The sequence below is a fragment of the Excalfactoria chinensis genome, chromosome 25 (assembly GCF_039878825.1).
Source record: "Excalfactoria chinensis isolate bCotChi1 chromosome 25, bCotChi1.hap2, whole genome shotgun sequence".
Lineage (NCBI taxonomy): Eukaryota > Metazoa > Chordata > Aves > Galliformes > Phasianidae > Excalfactoria > Excalfactoria chinensis.
Window position 1 is genome coordinate 2,299,267 of NC_092849.1, and position 20,444 is coordinate 2,319,710.

General features: G+C 40.6%; 1 protein-coding gene across 2 annotated transcripts in view; it reads right to left on the minus strand.

Annotated features, from left to right (window-relative positions):
• Nucleotides 1-290: 290 nt before the first annotated feature.
• EBF2 (EBF transcription factor 2) overlaps nucleotides 291-20,444 on the minus strand; it is a 108,347-nt gene continuing 88,193 nt past the window's right edge. Inside the window, exons 8-16 of one of the 2 annotated variants that reach the window (XM_072357169.1) lie at nucleotides 18,245-18,362; nucleotides 16,330-16,460; nucleotides 15,677-15,803; nucleotides 10,325-10,413; nucleotides 9,472-9,537; nucleotides 9,184-9,361; nucleotides 8,574-8,759; nucleotides 8,238-8,405; nucleotides 291-715 (exon numbers count right to left, since the gene is read on the minus strand). In XM_072357169.1, coding sequence (XP_072213270.1) covers nucleotides 696-715; nucleotides 8,238-8,405; nucleotides 8,574-8,759; nucleotides 9,184-9,361; nucleotides 9,472-9,537; nucleotides 10,325-10,413; nucleotides 15,677-15,803; nucleotides 16,330-16,460; nucleotides 18,245-18,362 — 1,083 coding nt within the window. In that variant the 3' untranslated portion in view covers nucleotides 291-695. Of the gene's footprint in view, nucleotides 817-8,237; nucleotides 8,406-8,573; nucleotides 8,760-9,183; nucleotides 9,362-9,471; nucleotides 9,538-10,324; nucleotides 10,414-15,676; nucleotides 15,804-16,329; nucleotides 16,461-18,244; nucleotides 18,363-20,444 lie in introns of both variants that reach the window. The other variant, XM_072357168.1, reaches the window with a different exon arrangement.

Genomic DNA, 20,444 nt, shown 5'->3' on the forward strand with positions numbered 1-20,444 from the left:
CCGCAGCAGTAATAATATACCTTAAACTTGTCACTACATTTTTGCATCATTTTTCTTCATTGTACAACTGGAGGGAAAAATCCAAAAAAGGGTTTAATTTCTACCTCTACATACAATAAGTTACAAGTTTATTTATTTAAATAATTGTAAAACATCTTACATTTTTAAAGAGGTTAAACTATAAGCAAATACACACATACACCAAAGTTCCATCACTCGTGTCAGTTTGTCCTAGAAATTCTTTCATGCTGGTACCCTGTTTTGTTGATTTTTATTTTTTCTGCATAAACTAAATCGATATCTGAAAGGCTCCATATAAAATAGAAACTTCAACTTTTTTCCCCTACAAAGTAAAACAAATTGTATCCAAAATATCGAGCTTGAATCGTTTTTTGCCAATTTCTTTTTTCCTTTTAATATTTTACAAATCTTAGGAAGGTTTCGTGTCTTTCAAGAAAGACTTTGCATTTCTGATCCCATTTTGCCAACCGTTGTTCATCCTCTGGCTCTTGGCTGATTCTTCCTTTTGTGTTCTAGGAGTTGACGTGGTTGTGTCAGAAATATCAAACAGGTAAAAGATGCAGCCTTCTATCTTGTCCAATCCATAAAAAATGTTCCTTTTATTTCCTGGGCCTGGCTTTCCCCCCAAAAAGAGCTTGTAGTGCTATTTATTTATTTTTCTTTTTAGTGGTCCATCACAATAAGTAGTTTTGTGCTGTAAAAGAAAAAATGGAAAAAAAAGAGGAAAAAAGGGAAGAGGGAGAGGAGCAAAGCTGCCTCTTCCTTACATCGGGGGAACGACAAGACCAGTCATGGCTGAAAAAGAAGATTGACAACAATGAAATGCTGGCGTAAATGTATGGAACGAAGCTTATTTGAGCCCTTCACCCTTCTGTGTGCAGTCACCTATTGCAGCAGTGCCTCTGTTTGGAGGTTAAATGATGATGCTGAAAGACCTTCAATGTTTCAAAATGTTTTTATGCTTGATTTGTGCCTCAGTGAGAAGAACCAACAACACAAGCCTGACAGTGGCCACAGAAAACGGACACTGAATTTTTTGGGACGGTTCTTAGCAGATTTCTCATGCTTTCTCAAGGTGAGCACTCAAAATCATTCTCGAACAATCGGGACCAAGCGGGGTCTTTGTTTCTCACTCAACCCGCTAATTTGCTTGCAAGAAAAGGTTATGGTGTGAGTGAGGAAGGATAATATGAAAGCAAATGGGAATTTACCCAGGAAATGCTTCTGGGACCTCACTGCAGGATTGTGAGTGCTGATTCATTGGAGAATGACCAGAGCTGGGGTTTACTAATTTACTTTCAGTGGAAATAATGGACCAGCCTCTCTTTCTCGCTTGGTTTACCCCATATGTCTGAATCACTGTAGTCTTACCTGGCACGTTCCCAGAACACTGGGCTTATGTAAATTATTTATTAGTCACTCTCACTGCCTTTAATTGCAGTTATATTCTTCATAACTGACAACTGCAACATTTGAAGCTGCCTGGAACTGGTGCTGTTCCCAAAGGTTTCGAGGGGGTAAGTTAAGTTTATATGTATTTATATAACAAATGAGTGAGTCATATTTTCAAAGGGGCCTCAGTGTAGTGCAAGGTCCTAATCCTGTGAAGATTTACGTTCATTGAAATTTGTGGGATTATTCATGTGTTTAAAGCCCTGTCCTCTGGGAATTAATTTCACCCTTATGTTCACAGTGTTTAAAAAAAAAATGTGCTTGGGGCAAGATCCTCAGCTAACATGACTCTTTTATTGGAGCTCTGTTGATTTTAAACAACTGTGGACATGGTCTGTGATTTAATACAATAGGAAAACAAATATTTTCATATTTTATAAGTGACCGGGGCTAAAATTTCCTGCCAGTTTTGACAGCTGAAAAAGAAAGTGAAACTGAACAATCTTGGGGCAAATATCTGCTGTTCTTAATGGCCTATGAATTTAAGGGGATGTTCCTCTCCATTTCATCACTCCCCCAAACTGGAGAATGACCTTAATTTCCTGGAGGGCCAAGACATTGAAGAATTAACCACGGACCTGCCTTTCTACTCTCTAGAAAACTGGCTTTAAGCCTTGGGTTGACACCTTTATCTGGATTCTGTGGTGCTGGCAGAAGAGGTGCGAGCTCTTGGCTGCTCACCGCCATCCCCAGGTTTCCCAGCGGAGCAATCTGTGCGAGCACTTCCTAATCTGCTTCGGGCAAAATCATCCAAGTTTGCTCAAAGAATTTAAGTTGTTTGTCTGAGGCATCCTGTGTCTGGGTCTTTTGCCTGAAGCAAAGAAAGCAGTGCTTGCACAGACTGCCTGGTCAGTCCATATATCCAATCTCCAGTCCTGGTGTAGCCAGAGTCTGCACACAGCTATTTAGATGTCTCTGCAGAGCAGCAGCAGTCCCTGTTACAGCTACCATGGTTTAATTTGAGACATGCAGAGTCTGCTGTCAGTGTAGTTTAATCTCTGCTCCTAAGGGGGAGAAGTCACACTGGCATAAGAGCCACTTCAGACACTACTCTTATCAACGTTATTGTCATTCTTATAATCAAGTTAAACTTTGCAGCACATCAAAACAAGGATCAAACCTGAGTTTCTTCCACGTGTCTTCAAAAATATTTTGTAAAGCATTTTATAAAGCCCCTTACAGTGAGAGAAGAGTACATTTTCACAGTGTAATTAAAGAGGTGATGTTTAGATCCCGCAGTCCTGGACTCAGACTGCTGCCAGCAACAACAAAACTGCCATCTGCAACCCACTGTGTTATTACCCCTGGGGCTCTGATCTCTCTTTTGCCACCTTTTCCCCTGTCTCTCTATCCTCTCCTTTTGCCCCACCTCAAAACGTTTGGCTTATCATTGCAGGCTGTAAATGCTCCTGAGTGCTGAGATACCCATTGGAAGCTGTTAGGATGGAATCTGCCTGTGGAGAAATCGAGGTGAAACTGTAAAATAATAAGGACAGGCAAGGAGCTTTATTGCTGCCCTGGTGTTTCATCTCAATGTGGCAGCTTCACCTCTTTCTGTAACAAAAAAGAAGTAGGTTGAGGACTGTTGGCTGGGATTCTCACCTGTTCTTCCCCAGCTCACATAAACGCCTTTGCTCTGTGGTTCTCTCTTTCTGCCTACCCTTATCTGTCCATTTCCACCCCACCTCCACTCCCCTTTGGGGCTGCACTGTCAAAAGCCTATTCCCAGCCTGTATCGCTTTTTATTGAATGTTTGTGAGGTTTGGATTAAGGTCTTACACTGCTAGCAAAGCTGTAATTATTTTTGCCTGTATTACTATATATTGAATCGATGTAACTTTTCAATAAAGGTGGTTCAATGCAGGACACTCCCTGATGAGTTGGGAATATAGAAACCACAGTCATTATCCCAGAGGGTGTTTTTTTTTTTTCTCTTGGAGGGAAATGGAAAAAGAATTAGAGATGAGCCTTATTGTATTAACCTTGACAGCTTGCAATTATCAACTGAAACACTTGATTAAAATTGTCACAAGGTTGGAGAATTTTTTTTATAAATAAATAATCAAACATGGATAGTACCCAGATGCTATGGTGATAGGCACCTTTAATGGGTGTAATTAATAATGATCATATGCCTAGCGTACACGAGTGGCTCCTGAAAATGCCATCTTGCTTTTGCAGTGCAAAGAAGTCTGCAGTTCACGCAACCATTTGGTAAGAACTGGGGATGGGCTCTGCACTGTGTATGCACTGTCTAGTTCTTCAGATGCTTTGATGGCTAAATTATGACCTGTTTTACAAACCCCGCTTTCTAAAGAAGGTGTTGAGCATTTTCAGCCACCCTGGTCAATGTCTTGCTCTCTCATTTGGCTGTATGACTCTGTTTTCCTTTGCCAGGTATGTGGTACAGAAATTAACTTGGTCTCGCCCATTGAGTTGTAATGTTGTAGTTCAAGATCTCAGTGCTGTACTAAGTCGTAAGTGCACAAAAGGCTGCCTGAATACTGATTGTGATTTAGTTCAACGTAATTAGGAACAGTGTTAAAAATCAAAATCTGTTTGCAAAGTGATATGCGTTAGTTTAATTGTTAAAGAGCACAGGAACGTATAACCCCTCTGCAGTTATGTTTCCAGATGGGCTGGGTCTTTTTTTGGTGATTCATAACAGTCTTGAATCCATCTTTCTATAAAAGGGGAAGATTATGTTCTCCCATTAAAAATGGAGCTCTTGTCTAGCTTGAGTAAGTTGTGACATATGATGAGCTGCTAAAATTAACATCCCATCAAATAAAGGATAAGTAAATAAGAGGATTTTTTGTTTAGCTAATATATAGCTATATATATATAGCTATAAATATATCGTTTTCTGATATATTGACATTATGAATATATATCATTTATGGTCTGTAAGGTACCTGAGGCACTGTGTAGGTTCTGGAATCACTCTGACTCAGCAGTATATCACTGAATGTTCCTAGCAAGGAAATGCCCAGTTATTATTTTTACCTGGTTACGGCTGTTAAGAGCTGGTTTAAAGTGCTGTGTTGTAAGTGTTGACTGGAGCTAAGCTTCCAAGTGGAACGGCAGGTCAGGCATTGCACTGGTAGCAATCAGGAACAGTGCTTTGTAAACGTGAGCCAGTCATTCCATCTGAATCCCACCCTCCACAAACTTCTGAGCACCTTTTCTCTCATTACCTGTTTGTACAAACGTTCAATGCAAGTGGACAAGAATCCCTCTTGTTAACACCTCTTTGTCAAGACAAGATATGAGTAATTAAGACCTTCAACTCAAATACCTCCTTTTTTCCTTAGGAAATAGTACAGATGTCCCCCTGCTAAATTGAGGCCGTTCCTATGGGTATGAGACTTCAGTACTTTTTGGGTTGGCTCAGATCCTGATGGTTAATGGAACATCTGACCTTCTGGGGCTTGCCTGCTATTCCTTGTAACTGAGCTTGCATTTTTATGTTGAGATGTGCTGAGCTGGCCAAAGGTAATCTGGGCAGTCAGCGGTCCATGCTGTTCCAGCAGTTTCCAATTTGCTTACTTTTCCCCATCAGCTGCCCTCCATCTGAGATGAGTTGATTAGGCATTTGTGTACTTATCATGCCGTGTTGCATCACGTCACATTATATCTTCCCATTGCCTTTTTTAAACTCCCTTGACATCTGACATGAATGGAGAATACAATTGTTCTGATCAGGATCACCTGCTCCCAATTTGGTGTAACGTATAGAACTGAGTGGCATCCAGTATGGATTGCTGCTTGTTCTCTACCTATCATGTCCTGTAACAGTGTAAGAATGTATAGCAGATGGCAGGTGAAGGAGGTAAGCAAGAACACATGGCACAGGATGGGGTTATCTGAGGGTATTCCACAGGTCTTGGCTGAGTTGTGCAGCCCAAAGTTGATAGGCACATCTCATACTTAGCTCACAATGTATTTTTCCCAAGCTGTCCTATTATTTCCAGCACAAGACTGTCCCTCAAAATTACATCTTTGCATCTCTAAATGGCCAAGGATAACGGGAGTGCTAAACTGAGGACTAAGCTCATAAGGCTTCTCCTGTTTAGTCTAGTTTGTATCCACACTCAAACACTGCTGTGGTTAATGTACACAGAAGCTATATTCAAGATTTGTGCTGCTGGTTGTATGCAGACTGGCATGCCCTGAGGGGCAGGTAGTATTTTTGATACTATCTCTGCAACAGGATACAATAAGTAGGATGGAGATTGTATCACTAGGAAACTTTTTGCCTTTCCAACAATAGATGTTGCCAAAGTACAACACTGCAGATGTTACAATTGCTATAATATGGGTAGGGAAACTATATTATATTGCTATATTATGGGTAGGGAAACTGGGAGGTGATGTCAAAACCACTGCATGATGTGCTTTCGGTTGGAGCCTGAATATACTTACAGCTTGTTCTGTGCTTTTGCTGATGGCCGTGTCAAAAATAAAGTAAAAAATATATATTAACAGCGTGCCTGTTCTTAGCTTAAACGTTACAGGGCAATGGCATAGCAATGGAGATTAACAGCGTCCCATTGCTGCAGCACAGTAAGTCCATTCAAGAAGCCTCTTTGGGACCCTCCTGTTGACTTTCTGGCCACATCTGTCTGTCAACACTGTGGGAACATTAATTTGGATATCGGGCTGTGCGTAGCTGGATCCTTTCCCAATCATGTGCTCCTCAGCATGCATCAATTTAAGCAGTTCAGTTGGAAAGAAAAACTTTCCATCTCTGGCTGAAATAGTTAAATAGCTCCAAAAACCTGACATAATGAACCTGGGGCAGAGTGGAGTGTGAATCAACTGCTGTCTTTGCTGTGAGTCACAGCTGTAGTTTGCTGTCACAGTCTGACTGACAAGTCTCATTGTACAGGTACTGTATCTGCTGAAGGCTTATTTGAGCGTCACTTGTGGCTTTATTACTGTTATTATGTAGTGCAGTGCTGAAGTACAAGATTTCCTACAGTGAAGGGGATACAGTGGACTTCTATCAGTGAAAAATGCATAGATGTGAGTGCTGGGTTTTTAGTTTTAAGATTTTATGTTATATTAAAGCTCCGTTACTAGAATCTCTTATTAACAATTAATAGATCGAATAAAACACATCATAAACACTAAATGGCATTAATAGCACAAAACAAACTCTGTTACTTTACTTGTTCACAAAAGGGGTTAAAGAAAACCTCTTGCCAAGAAGAATCTTAAGCAGATGGGACAGACATAGTAAGCTAAAGGAAAGTATAACTAAAGTTAATAGATAGCCCTATTTAAATAGGATTTAAATCTACTCCGAACACGCAGCTGCCCTTGAGTGATTTCTCTTTAGGTTATGCAGCACTATCCAACTGCTTCAAGCTAAAGAACCAAACTACTCCTGAGCTGATAGGCCTTCCTAGTTAATTAGATGGTCAGATCTGTTTACAATCATGTGACCTTGGAACAGCTCCCCAAAACAGCTAAAATATATATATATTATATATATATTTATATATATATATATATACACACACACACATACACAGCAAAATCAATGTGCTCTACCATTAGCTGATAGAACTCAAAAAAAACAAAGGTAACTGCAGACCAGGTAGCGATAATAACTCTTTAAAGTCCATGATCGTACCAGTAACAAAGATAAATTTGCCTGTAAACAGTTTAGATAAACAGCCCCAGCTGTTGGGTCAACAAAGATTTCTTTATGTACAGGTTTTAAACTTGCTTCAATTGTTTCTCCTCTTCTCCTTTAAAAGAATAGGAAAGAAAATATGTGCCCTGTCAACATGGTGCTTGTGCATTTACTTGGATGGGGCAATTTGTTTCATTAATGGGGAGATGATCTTAAAGAGGCATGAAGTTTCAGGTAATGGGGGCAGGGGAAGAAGCTGTTTCATATAGATATACATTATATATATATAGCAGAGTTCTGCACGTTAGCTTTTAAAAAATGTAATTATTTTTGTTCAACACGCCTAAAATTTCCTTATTATATAAAATAATCACACTTTATGCAGGTCCCTGTGGCCCAGCTAAGGATTTATAATGCACCCAAATCAACAGGTGCGGTTTGTGGGATGCATTTTTAGAATTACCACTGGCTCTTGGCATGGCTGAGTTCCCAGATTTGTTGTTTTTTTTCCTCTGATATCTCTAGTGAAGTCTGAAGGAGCCAGATGACTTCTAAGGCCCTATAAAAGCTTTCTTTTATGGAGACTTGGAGTGTATTTATGTGCTGAACCACCTCCACCTCCCCCCACCCCCAGCCTGTTAAAGCAAAGAATTTAATACAGGTTTCCATTCTTATCTTAATACTCACATTTGTTTTGCAGATCACCTTTAAAAAGGCTGTAAATGTACTATAGGGCTTAATTCCCTGCATGAGCCTAAACCTTGCAGCAGGTTTCAAGACATTGGCCATTGTGTGCAGAGCTGTCTATTAACTCTGCAGGGCAGACATTTGTTTTATAAGTCCCTGCAGATTAAGGAGAAGCCATTCCTCACACAAGAACTGGTATTTAAAAGAAGCATGGGTGAAATCCTTCTTGGTATAAATGAGTATCTGTCCCTCCTTGTTTTAACATGAAAAAGACAAAACGTGGAGCAATGCTTTAATCCAGCTGAGTTTGGTCAGATTTTCACTATAGAGTCCTCTAATGGTGTAATGGTCTTTCAGGTGATTATTGTATTTACCTAGGCTAACACAGTGTGCTTTGTGTATGCCAGCTGAATATTAATTGCACATTTCTTACCTCTAAACCCATTTCCATTGCCACTGGAGCAGGCGGGAGAAGGAGACCCTTGGGGTCTGATGACGGGAGCAAAGGCACTCTTCTGTTTGACAGCAGGAAAGACGGAAGAGGAGAATGGAAGGATGGAAGAAGTGCTGGAGGAGCCAACTGTTGGACTTGAAGACATTACTGCAAGAGAAGAAAAAGTTATTCCTCATCAGAGATGCAATAAGACATATTTGGTATTGTCTGTCCCGTTCTCAATCTCAAAAGCTTCTCATGGAAGATATTGTTCTGTTATTTGATGCAGTAAATGAGATTAAGTGGAACCAAACCTAAAAGAAGTAAATCACTTACTTCCATAGGGGGATCCTGTTGGAGAGCCGTTAATGAAACCAGGGGAGCCTGGAACACCCAGGTTTGACATGGGGACGTTGCTGTAGCCATTCATGCTATTGCTGGAAGTGCTATAATTGGACTGTTGAGGCGTGGAACTGGATGAGTAACCGCGGGGTGAGATGCTGCTTGTATTACGAATGTAACCTAAAAATAAAACATACTTCATAGAATGCCAAGGAATTTAGCTTAAAAGTTTCAGCATTAAGCTGGTTTCAGCCAATACTCAAGAACTGCTTCAGCAATAGATAGCCTGATGATCAAACATTGGCATATTATCCAAAACAGAACCACACATCCACTTCTGATGCCAACAGTCTAAAGCAATCTTCCTGTTCTTGATGGAGCAAGTAAAGAATCAAAGAACTGCAGGGGCTGGAAGGGATCTCAAGTGATCGAGTCTAACCTCCTTGCTAAAGAAGGTTCCCTACAATAGGTCACATAGGTAGACATCCAGATGGGTCTGTAGTATCTCCATCGAAGGTGACTTGAGTTGAGACGCTACTATTAAAATAAATGAGATTCAACTTCTCACTGTGTGAATTAACACTGTACCGCTTGCATTGCTCACCTTGGTTGTTTCCCTGTGTTGACTCTGAGATGCTGACCCCCAGCTGGCTGCCGTAGGAGTTAATACCCATCATACTGCTGTGTGCTGGGGAGCTGGAGAGCGCAGGGATCTGTGCGGGATTCCGCGGTACGCTGTAAAGAGCTTCTGCAATGTCTGCAGCTCGTTTCAGAATGATGTCCTGCAGGATGAAGGGCACAAATTCAGCGAAGTCCTGGGAGAAAAGTGCTGGAGTTTGTTAGAAAAATCTCATGGTATCCCACTACCCCCACCCAGAGCAGTTACTCTGACCTGGTTGTTATGCGGCGTTCCGTACAGTGCTTCGACTAAGTCAGCAGCTCGTTTCAACAGCATTTCCTAGGGAAGGGACAGATAGATTGATACATAAAACAGCTGAAAAGGAAAGTTCTGTGCAAGGAAAGGGGTGCGGTGCGGGCGGTGGACGGCAGCGGGCGGTGGCTGCGCGGCGTGCCGGCAGCGCGCCGGGCCCGGAGCTCTCCATTGTACTGAAGTCTCTCAGCCATCCCGTTTCCAACAGCAACTCTGCTTCCCGATGGATTTCAGTATATCTTTTTTGCATAGACACATCAGACAATAACGCAGAACCCAATCGACTATCATCATGCAGAGATAGATAATAATAGTTAGTCTTTTGCTGCACTGAAATCGAGGAATAAAGTCATTGATGCTGCTCTCGTCGCACCAGGCACTGCATCAACACACTAAAATTACAGATAGAGCACTTTCAACACATACATGATGCAGTTGTGGCTGCAGAAAGCTGAGTTTCAAGTGATTTTTAATGCAAGATTCCCTTCAGATTAGACCTCTGCAACAATTTGTTTATGCTCATCATGTTTAGGTTCAGAGATTTGCCCATGTGGATAAAGACAAACAGAATACAAACAGGAACTGAGAAGATACCTGCAGTCAATGCACATTTTAGCAGTAAAAAAAGTTCACAGACAGTGCTTGACCTCAAACAGGTAAAAATTACTGGTAGCTGTAGAGTCAACATGATCAAATTGTTGTTTGGACCAACAACCAATTAGTGAACTTATGTTCACATATAATTGGTACAATTTTTCCTCTTTATAAGAGAATACTTACTGGGCTCAGCTGGAATGCTTAATAATGTTTTTACCTTAGCTAATCTTTCAGGGTCCCCAGGATGTCTTGGGATCACCTTTTGCAGTCTTTGGAAACCATAATCTATGGTAGGTTCATTTAAAGCTGAAAAGAAAACAGAAAATAATGTGTTACACCGTTATGTATCTCAGGCAATACAAACTTAAAGTCTTGCAAAAAAAGACGAGTTTCACAGCTTCTCCACTGCCACAGTATCTAGCAAGTAGCAAGTCATGGCAAATAAATAAATAAATAGCAAAAATTCACATACTGTATTGATTATATAGTCAGAAATCAAGAGCACCATATTTGGTCATCTAATAAACACATCACCCACCCTTCATACATTCTTCTGTCACAAACTAGGGTGCAGCTATTCATTAGACACACTAAATTCTTTAATTGTATGTGGCTATTATGCATACATAGACACTTCACTATAACAACGTTAATCTCTAGTGGATAAGCCAAGATATTTTGACCCAGATCCTTAGTACAAGCTGGTGGATCCCTGATGGTATTGTTGATAATTTCATAAAACTTCAGACATGCTGATGTTCTCTATGTCTGACAGTAGCAATATAGATTCTGATTATTGAAGGTTAAAATCTGTTCGAAATTAACATAGAAATCAACATCAGTTCTTTAGAATTGTGTGTTCATAGGATTTGCCTCTAATATGTTAGGATTATTAGTGTTTAGTAGTAAATCTATATACATTTAGAATTTCTTTATACTTCAGAATGTGCATTGTAATGTAGATGACACGTTCATGCAATGACATGCAAAGAATCCAACTTAGAATTCCACAAACCATTTAATAAGTGACACGTGTAACTCCTATAGCAATATCCTCATTCAGTGCTAGCTTCTTTCACCTTTTTGTACCATTTTTCCTTCTTCTACCTACAATTTTATTTTATTTTTTAAAGAACTGGTGACATCAGCATGGCTGAAAAAATAGCTCATTCCATGAAACGCTGATGGCATTTACTGAGTCTCCTGAAATATTCTCACTGCCTTTCAGGATAACCATTTTAAACACCGGGAGAATTAAACTATCAAGTGAGACAGACTATTATACCGATCCAAATTGTCTGTTTATCTGTGTCTATCTTTGGTATAACAACATGAAGGTAAAAGGTCATATTCCCCACTGAGATACATTTTATATTTACTTTTTATTAAATAATTATGGCATGGCATGAAGTTTAAATATTACAGGAGATAATCAAGTGGGAATTGAGAAGAGAAAACCCAGACCTGAGAATTTAGTCTTGGCTATACTTAGAATGTCTTTGCTCTCCACTGGGAGCCATTCTGGTTTGCTTAAGGAGTTTAATAATACACATTTCAACTGCCACAGAATCTACATCCCATTTGGGAAGAGGTTTTTTTTGAGGGGGTGGGTTTTTTTTGCCAATAATCCTGAGAATTATAGGCCAATTCTCTCCAGAGCCCATACATCACTGCGTGCCATTTCTCTTCTTGATTACAAGTCTAATGAGTTATGTTGCATTTTTTAGATATAAGCAAAAGCAATGCAAAATATACAAGAGTTATAGCATATACCTATATATAGTTGACTAAAATTAGCTATTAGGAATATACAGCATTCTAATTCTGGAAAAAGAAATCAGCTGTTATTCAGCAAACATTTTTCCAAAGTATTGTTGGTTAGTTTATAGACTGCACTCTATCATTGCTTATTTTTATATCATTGCTTATCCTATATAAACCACACTTCCATTTTAAATACAAGTCTCCAGTTAGTTATGACTCACTGGAATATGAAAAAATTCTCTTACACTTGAACAACTCATGCCATGACATCTGTCTGCATTTGCAAAACCTGAAACAACAGCTCAGTCCCATTCATCTCAACGGGGACTAACTCAGATACCCAATGATAACAGTGCTGACATTTAAAGTATTAATTATTTCACCACACATCAAAGCACATAAGACTGGTGAAGGAGGAGAATGTTTTGAAGATCTGCACAATTTACCATGAGTGACAGCTCGTTCTGATATCACAGTAATGCCCTGGGAGATGCGCGTTCTCCCCATCCGCCAGTCAAAAAAGGGCCTCAGTCAAAGCCCCTGGCAAAGTTCCGCAGCTCGCCCTTGCTCTGTGATGTAGAGCAAATGCCAACAAGCCCACTGTTTACAAAGCATAAATGAGAAGAAACAAGGTATACATACTTCTAGATATATATGGAACATAGAACGCTGAGCTAGGGAACATATTCAATATTTAGAGCATTACACCTAAGAGCTTAACACAGAGAAAACAAAGCACCCATGGTCTTAAAGTCTTGGATACCAGCTTTGCACTGAGGACTACCATCACTCTAACCAACAGTGAAGAGATGTTGAATATTCACCCTACAGAATAAAATATTCCTTTTGCACACTGCTGACTACAGAAGCTCTTTGCTTATAGTCAACAGCAATTTTGTGCATTGGGAAGTATGTGCACCTGGTCAGTCAACTCAGAGGAGTACATTAGGACCTAGAGATCTAGAGATGCTACCAGATGTACACACCTTGTGCTATACTTGCTGTTTCAGTAACAGCTTTCTCATACACCACACTCCCAACATAGCAATGTCTTCAATAGGCTGAAGGAGCACAGAAGCTGCTCTGTGCAAATGCTTTCAGACTGCCATTAGTTGTGTTCAGGCCAAGTGAGCTCACTCTTCCAATTCCTAGAGCTCATTGTATCCTTGGAAGCATTGCTTTCCACAAGGAGATAACAAGACCTTCTCAAATCTACTTACAAGCTTTAGCAAAACAGTACCTCCTGTCTTTGGTACCTGGCACAGAAGGTGAACCACCACAGCCTGGGAGACCAACATATCCTACAGATTAGTTTATATTGCATTGCTCTGACAAGTTAACTCCAGGAGGATTTTTTTGCTCAGCAAGGAGAATTATGTTCAAAATCTCCCTGAAATACACTTTTCCAGGTTAGAAACTGTATGACAAAGTAAATGCAGAGCTGTGATCAAACTTAAGATATGAAAGCCTACGAGACGTATCTCCAGCTGGTGTAAACTGAGGTAAGCATTATTAAAGTCAATGGAGCTATAATGGCACTACTTACAGCAGCAGAGAATGTGAATTTGTGTAGTATTAAAGCAGAATATGAGGCTACTGCTGGATTAGAAGCAGGGAACAAATGTCCCGTTATGATAGAGAAGTAATACAGAACATGGAGGTGTATGTGTAACCTGTATTCACACCAGTTTAAGGTTCATATGGAGGATAGATATTTAATTATGGTGACTTAAAATCAGGCTTAATTACCCTTGTTATACTAACTACTGATGTAAGTAGGTTTGACGACTGCCATTTCCAGTAACAAGTCAGTCCACTAGATTTTTGCCATACTACAGGACATTGTTAGACACCCACAGAATCCTACTGGCTTCACTCTTAGAAGGGTTTTCCATCTGGGATCTGTAGGAAAAAGTCCCCACATCACATTTTGGCAATGAGAGGAATTCGTTGGGTGAGTTGCAGCACCCTGAATGATAGCACTTAAGAGTGGAAATGCTGACAGAACCATAACTATAGCAATGCTAGCACAGCACACTTTGATAGGAGCCCATTATAAATACACATTACAGGGTACATGCGAGCTCCCATAACAGCTCCGCTGTGGCATTTAGATTTACCCTTGAAGTTTATATCTAATTTTTATACTCATCTTTTTAACACTTCATCATTTTCTTCTTCAAACAGCCTGTATTGTTACTATTTAAAATAAATAAATACCAAGTATAATCAGGTCAATCATTAATATTTGATGGTATATTAAATATCGAGGGCACAGACAGAGACACACTTCACAATACTAAGATCACTGCTTTCCTGCTTTCACATTTTAGGAGAGTATTGGTGGCCTGTTGACGAAAGGATCAGCCTAAGACCTGGGAGATGTGTTCCCTTGTCTACCTTCAGCTTTCCTGCACAACCACAGACAGTGGTTAATCTTTCTTCTTCTTCTTCCCATGGTAGTGCCTCATGTATAGAACAGAAGTGCATGTCCAATGCAGTGAGGCCCTGATGAACCTTTCAAGGTCTGGTTTTCTATGAATAATTATCACTGCTATACCTGTGATGTGCCTATAGCCAGCTGCTCAGTAGTTTTAAACGACTTGACCCTTCGTACTTTCCATCTGAGGTTATCTCAGCACTTAATAATTATTAAGGACTTAATACAACATGACCCTGCTGGTAGCGGGGCTGCTCGTTCGTGCTGCTGTTATTAATTCTGACAGAAGTACATCTTCCCGTGCTTTCACTTTGCAGAATTTCACACTCCTCAGTCTCCTGGGCTAGATGTTAATGTCAATGCATTTCTTAAGCTTTTGCCAAGGCAGGTTGGATGTAAAGGGGATATATAGAGAGGCAACCACAGTTCAAGAGAGAAGTGGTCTCATCTGCATCTCCAAGCTGCCCCATTCTCTGATGCTTTGTCAGGTAGAAGCCGTGTGACATCTACATCCCAACATAAAGCTCTAAAAGTAACAAGAAAATAACAAGCTTCAATTCTCACGAGAGAATAGATTCTCATTGTGATGCACTGGGCTACCTCCTCAATAATAGAAAATATATTGAACTTTCCTGTTCAATAGTTAATATATTTGCGGAAAGAAAAATAAATAAATAAATAAAAAGCCACCGTGTTATTTTCATAGCTAAGAAGTTGTTTTTATTGCCATTAGCAGCAACGACCTGGGGGAATTGATTACACAGGTGAGTCTCTACCTAATAGCTGTGTTTATCATTTTGCCTGCCATGGTGGGAGAGCTGCAGGCTCTTGTACAGACAGATTGAAACGTTGCCTATTCTACCCTCGCTCGGCATCTTCCATGAAGTGCTGCTTTGTAACATATGGCGGTGAGCACCCACTCACTCCTCAGAGAATGCTAACAGATATCCCTATGTCAGCAACAGCAGTAACACAGGGATAGTAGATTTAACTTTCCTCTCTTCCGCCAGCTCCTACCGTACGTCTTCATGTCCCTTTTAGTGGAAGCACACTAATTAATATGTCAAAGAACTGCACTACAGTCTGACTCCAGTCCCCCTAGATGGTACAGGTAAGTCTTGCAATCAAGATAGCTTCACAATAAGAAATACATTTTCATAGACAGATGCACATTTCTATTTTACACATCTCTGCATCACTCAGTTCCTAAAGCTCTTTCAGCACGGTGAGTGCTGAAAGTGGCCTTCAAACAGCAAGAGGCAAAACAAACAAACAAACAAGCAGAGCACAGAGTCATCAATGATGCTTACCAAAACAAGGAAGCTCAGAGCTTGAGCTCCTCCAGTGCAAATCACGAGCACTTACCTGTGTAAATAAACCTGCCTGGGGCGCCTTTGCAAAACTGTTTGGATTTGTATGATAATGTCACTTCAACCACTCCGGGAATGTGACGTGGAGGTGTCTGAACTCGAATAGCATGAGGTGTAATAAGCTGGGAAACAATTAAAAAAGAGAGACAAAATTACACAGCTGTGTTATTTATCCTGATTACCTACACCCTCCAAATGTGGATTGAGTGCATCCAAATGAGTGCATTGCTTAATGCTGTGTAGGGGATACTATCAGAAGACCAATAGGAGGAGTCCCCCAGGGTTCAGTCTTAGGGAGCAAAGGGGTACGAGATGGCTGGCTACTCTTCAAGAAGGAAGTCTTAAAGGTGCAGGAGCAGACTATCCCCATTGAGCCACAAAATGATTTCTTTCCCCTTTACTAACTCTTCCTATGTTCACTCCCTCTTTCTTTCCTTCTATACATTTTCTTGCCTCCAGACCCCTAGAATTACTCAGTCCTACTCTGGAAATTACTGAGCAGTTGGCCTCAATAGTATCACAGAGCAAGTAGTTCCACAGAGTAGATTTCTATGAATTTCCTTCTTGGAGTTTCATATTGCCCATCTTACACACCACCATTTTTGTAACATTATTGGAATGGGAAATAACAGAGGTGCTTCTACTTACCTCACTCCATACAAGCATGGTTCCAAACACTACTTGAAGCCCATCAAAGAAGTTGTCTCCAATAATGATCACCATTGCTCCTCCCGTTGTCCACCCTTCGCTTGGGCTTATTGCTTTGATGCACGGTGTGGCTGAACAAAACCAAAAGGAGAGCAGAGCGTCAGATAAGGGATTTAACATGCTGGGCACAAACCCTTGCAGAAGATAAGTGCAAGCGACCTCTATGCATGTTAAGCAGTCCTAAGTCATACTGGGGCAAACCATAGCTTAGGGAAGCTTCACCTGTCTGCTCATGGGAGTTTCTGCACTGCTGCAGCTTCACAATGCCATGAATTCCCCAGTGCTGAAAGAGGCCTAAGACAAGTCCCTCCAGCCAGTCACCTGTGAAGGCTGCTTTTCCATTTCAAAAAGCCAAAAGAAGCGAGCAAATAAATAAATACGTACGAATAAATGCATGTTTTCTGCCTTGCTAGTGTTAATTACTTGCCTATTCATTACCGGCACTTAACACTGTGTCATTAAAGCCCTAATAGGCCAACTGCAGTGGGTGTAAAAATGAAATGCTTAAATGATCATGCAGAGGTTGTTTTTTCGTGTGTGTGGGTTTTTTTTTAAGCACTTATTAGCATACGATCACATAAAAGCTAAACCCTGTGCAAAGAGACGTAGATTAAGATTTATTAGGTTTATCAATGGGTAAGAGAGATACGGAAATATCAAATGTTTCCTCCAATTCTTATCAGGAGACAATTTCGAACCATTTTCTTGGTGTTGGGGAATAGAATTTTTATTTTTATTTTTTCTTCTCTCTTCCATATGTTCAAGGCCTCTGGACTATACATCCCATCAGGAACCCAATATGGTTTCCAGGCCATAACCAAAGTCAATCCATCACTCCATTCCCAATGTTGACAGGGTCAGAGGTGGAGGGGAACTTTGGCAGGGCTCCAAAAACATGAGACTCCTTTGAACAGCCAGTCAATCACATCCAATCAGTCAAGGAAAAACTGGATGGCTTCCTAGGCTAGGAATCCTGGGATTTTCCTTCTACCATTTCACTGCCCGCTGGGGGAGAATTAACACCACTCTGAATTCTTTACTGATTCAATCATTTTCTTCCAGTTCATTAATTCTTCTTATAGGTTGATATAGGGCACATTTAAGGAGTAGGGCAGCAAAACATTATAATGAAATAATATCCCAGCTTGTCTTTTCTGCTAACATCACTAGGTCTTCTCACTTTCACTAGCTGCAGGGGAGGGAAAAGTAGACACAGATAGCATTTGCTAGTAATTTGGAGTACTGTCTGCATGAGAAGGTGGAATGCATTGGTAATGAATGCATGAGAAGAGGGAGAGGAGGGGCCAACCATTCTGAAACGTAACAGACGCAAGTATTTGTAATTACTTTAATGTAGTCCAAAAACCATCCTGTAGACGGCCCTGAGCCTTGCTTAGCCAAACAAACTAAAATCAATTAGTGTCAGTTTCCTTCTGTGCATTGTTATGCTTTGCACATAGTTTGTTTAAGGGAACTAGTGACACTTTTTCATACACATCTTGTGCTGTAACAGTTCTGTTTAAATAAGATGTCATGTTGCTTAATTTGCCTGAAATCAAATCAATCCCAGCTGAAAAAGAAGTCTGAATTTTAGATAATATTAGGTGTTCCTGTGTTTTTCATCTCTGCAGGACAAACTAGTAAATGTATTGGGAGGGGGAGGAGAGAAACCAGCATCTTATATGTGAAGAGGGTCGTATTTTGCACCATTTTCCTGCCTTTTCCTTCTCTAAGCCCCCTTAGGTTCTGTAGCTCCCTCTTAGCTCTCCTCTCCTCCTGAAAGCAAACAGAAATTGAAGAATGGGCAATATGCTTTTGCACTCATTTGTGTACCGCTCTTCATACAGCATCCTACCTTCAGAGGGGTCGAGTCTCCTTGCTCTCCGTCCGTGCTTGGAGTTGTTGTGAACAAACATGTTGTCAGACACTGCCAGCACGTGCCCATCAACATTCACTGTTGTGGATAGCACAACCTAGATGTTTTCAAAGGGAAGAAAAAGGAGGCAGGTAAACAGCTTAGTTGGATATTCAGCTTTTAATGTATTAATGATTCAGTTTAGTTAAAATCTTATTCTGTTTGCAAAATGTAATCATGTCCTGCAGGGTTTACTCCCTAGCAAGAATGGGAGAAAATATTCTCAGCCTTTACTCTGTGCATTAATTCCATTTAACACAGCATCCTAAGGGCCATATAAAGTCCGTAATGTATAATGAACCAGCTACTGCAGATGGCCCTAAATTTCGTTTCCTATGATGTGCCATAGCATTGCTGATGGCAAAGAGGTCTGTATACAGCAACCAGGAGGACAGGCTGAGAGCACCGCAGCAATTTGCCCTCTGATACATACATGCAGATTCAGAGCCATCTGCTGTACTGCACACACATGCAAATGCATCTGCATCTGCTTCAGAAATAAAGGTCTCCATTGACCGAGCATAAGAGAAACTCCTACGACGTGAAAAAAGTACCTAATACGATGTCTGGTTTTTACATAGACAGACTGAGTGCCTCTCAGAAAACACCTGAGCCTGAGCACCCAGAGTCAAGCACCAGATTTCAAAGCCTTGGCCTCCATGGCTTTGCTGCTGGGCTCTGAAGGCATAGGAATTCTTAGAGTAATTGAATATGTTAATGAATCCCACTTCACTCTCCCTTTCAAACACAACATCCCAAACCTGTCTTTAAACCACAAACTTTAAGGAAAAAGATAAAAGAAAGAAAGAAAGAAAGAAAGAAACAATCCTGCATTTAAGCAACTGAAAAAAGACGCGTCTTGTTGAAACCTTGGGGTTATGGCCATTAGTTGGTGTAAATCATCTCAGCTCCACTCAGCTGCCACGCCGCTATAGAAGCTCACAGCTATTGAGGATCTGACCCTGGACATGTTCACGAATTTTCAGACACAGGTGTCGTGGTCCAGGTAAGAGAACAGGCTCTAATTGCTGATAAAGCAATACTCATCATACACCATGAGAAACCTTGCCCCACCGGCAGGATTCTGCGAGTTTAAAGAATACTTTCTTTCTCGAGGCAAGTTTAATTCATTCCAAAAGGCTCTTGTCATACTGTGCTCTTATATTTCTCAAGCATTCTTGTCACAAAATGTGTTGCTTTCCGCGTGCCAACGGATTTCATCATTGCACATTTGGGTGGAGTGAGACTCCTATCCAGAGTGAACGTTTCCCGCATGACATAGCTGAACCCACTCAGATGCACTTCATTATTTTCCGTTAAACAATGGAAATAAATTTTAATCTCTCACTGGCCAGCACAGAGAGCAACTGTGGCAACAGGGGAATAGGCCTGAATTATTCCAGTGTCTGAAATATTTACGACAAGTGTTTAAATTGCAACCAAATGTAAATCAGAAGTATATCACATATATACAGTTACATTATATAATATATACATACCTGACCTCGCATACACAAGGTATGTATGTGATAAATGCACACCCACGTGCCCTTGGTATGGGGTTTTTTATAGTATCTGCAGACTGCAGGTATGCACGCATCCTGTTTGAAAACCCATTTGGGTGTCAATGTTGCACACAAAAAAATGAGTCCTTTTTCAAGAGTAATAGCAAAAAAAAATGTCCTGTGTTTAGAAGATGAGTGTTGAGCAGCCTCTATTCAAGCTGAAGACCTCCATGAGTGGCTCCATTTCTATTTACCTCTCCTATCTATCACAGGAGGGTCAAACCCAGTTGGCATTGCATCAGCTGGGCCTGATGGTAAATAAATGCAATCCTTGGGAATAGGACAAAAGCGAAGCACGGATCTGGACCAGAACTTTCTCAAAGTTTTGGACCTTCTTTGCAGTCATCTTGAAGGTACTACTGAAATTCAACACACACCTCTGTCATCGTTATTACGACACGGTAAGCCAACTCGTTATGAGTGCTGTGGAGTAAGAACATGCAAGATCATGGACATAACAACTCCTGAGCTTCTCCACTTTGGTTTGGTTGTTCCTTCCTGGCTGGTGAAGATGGCAATCCAATTGTTTTATACTGAAGGTTAAAAAACAATGTTTTATGGATAAAGGGAAGAGG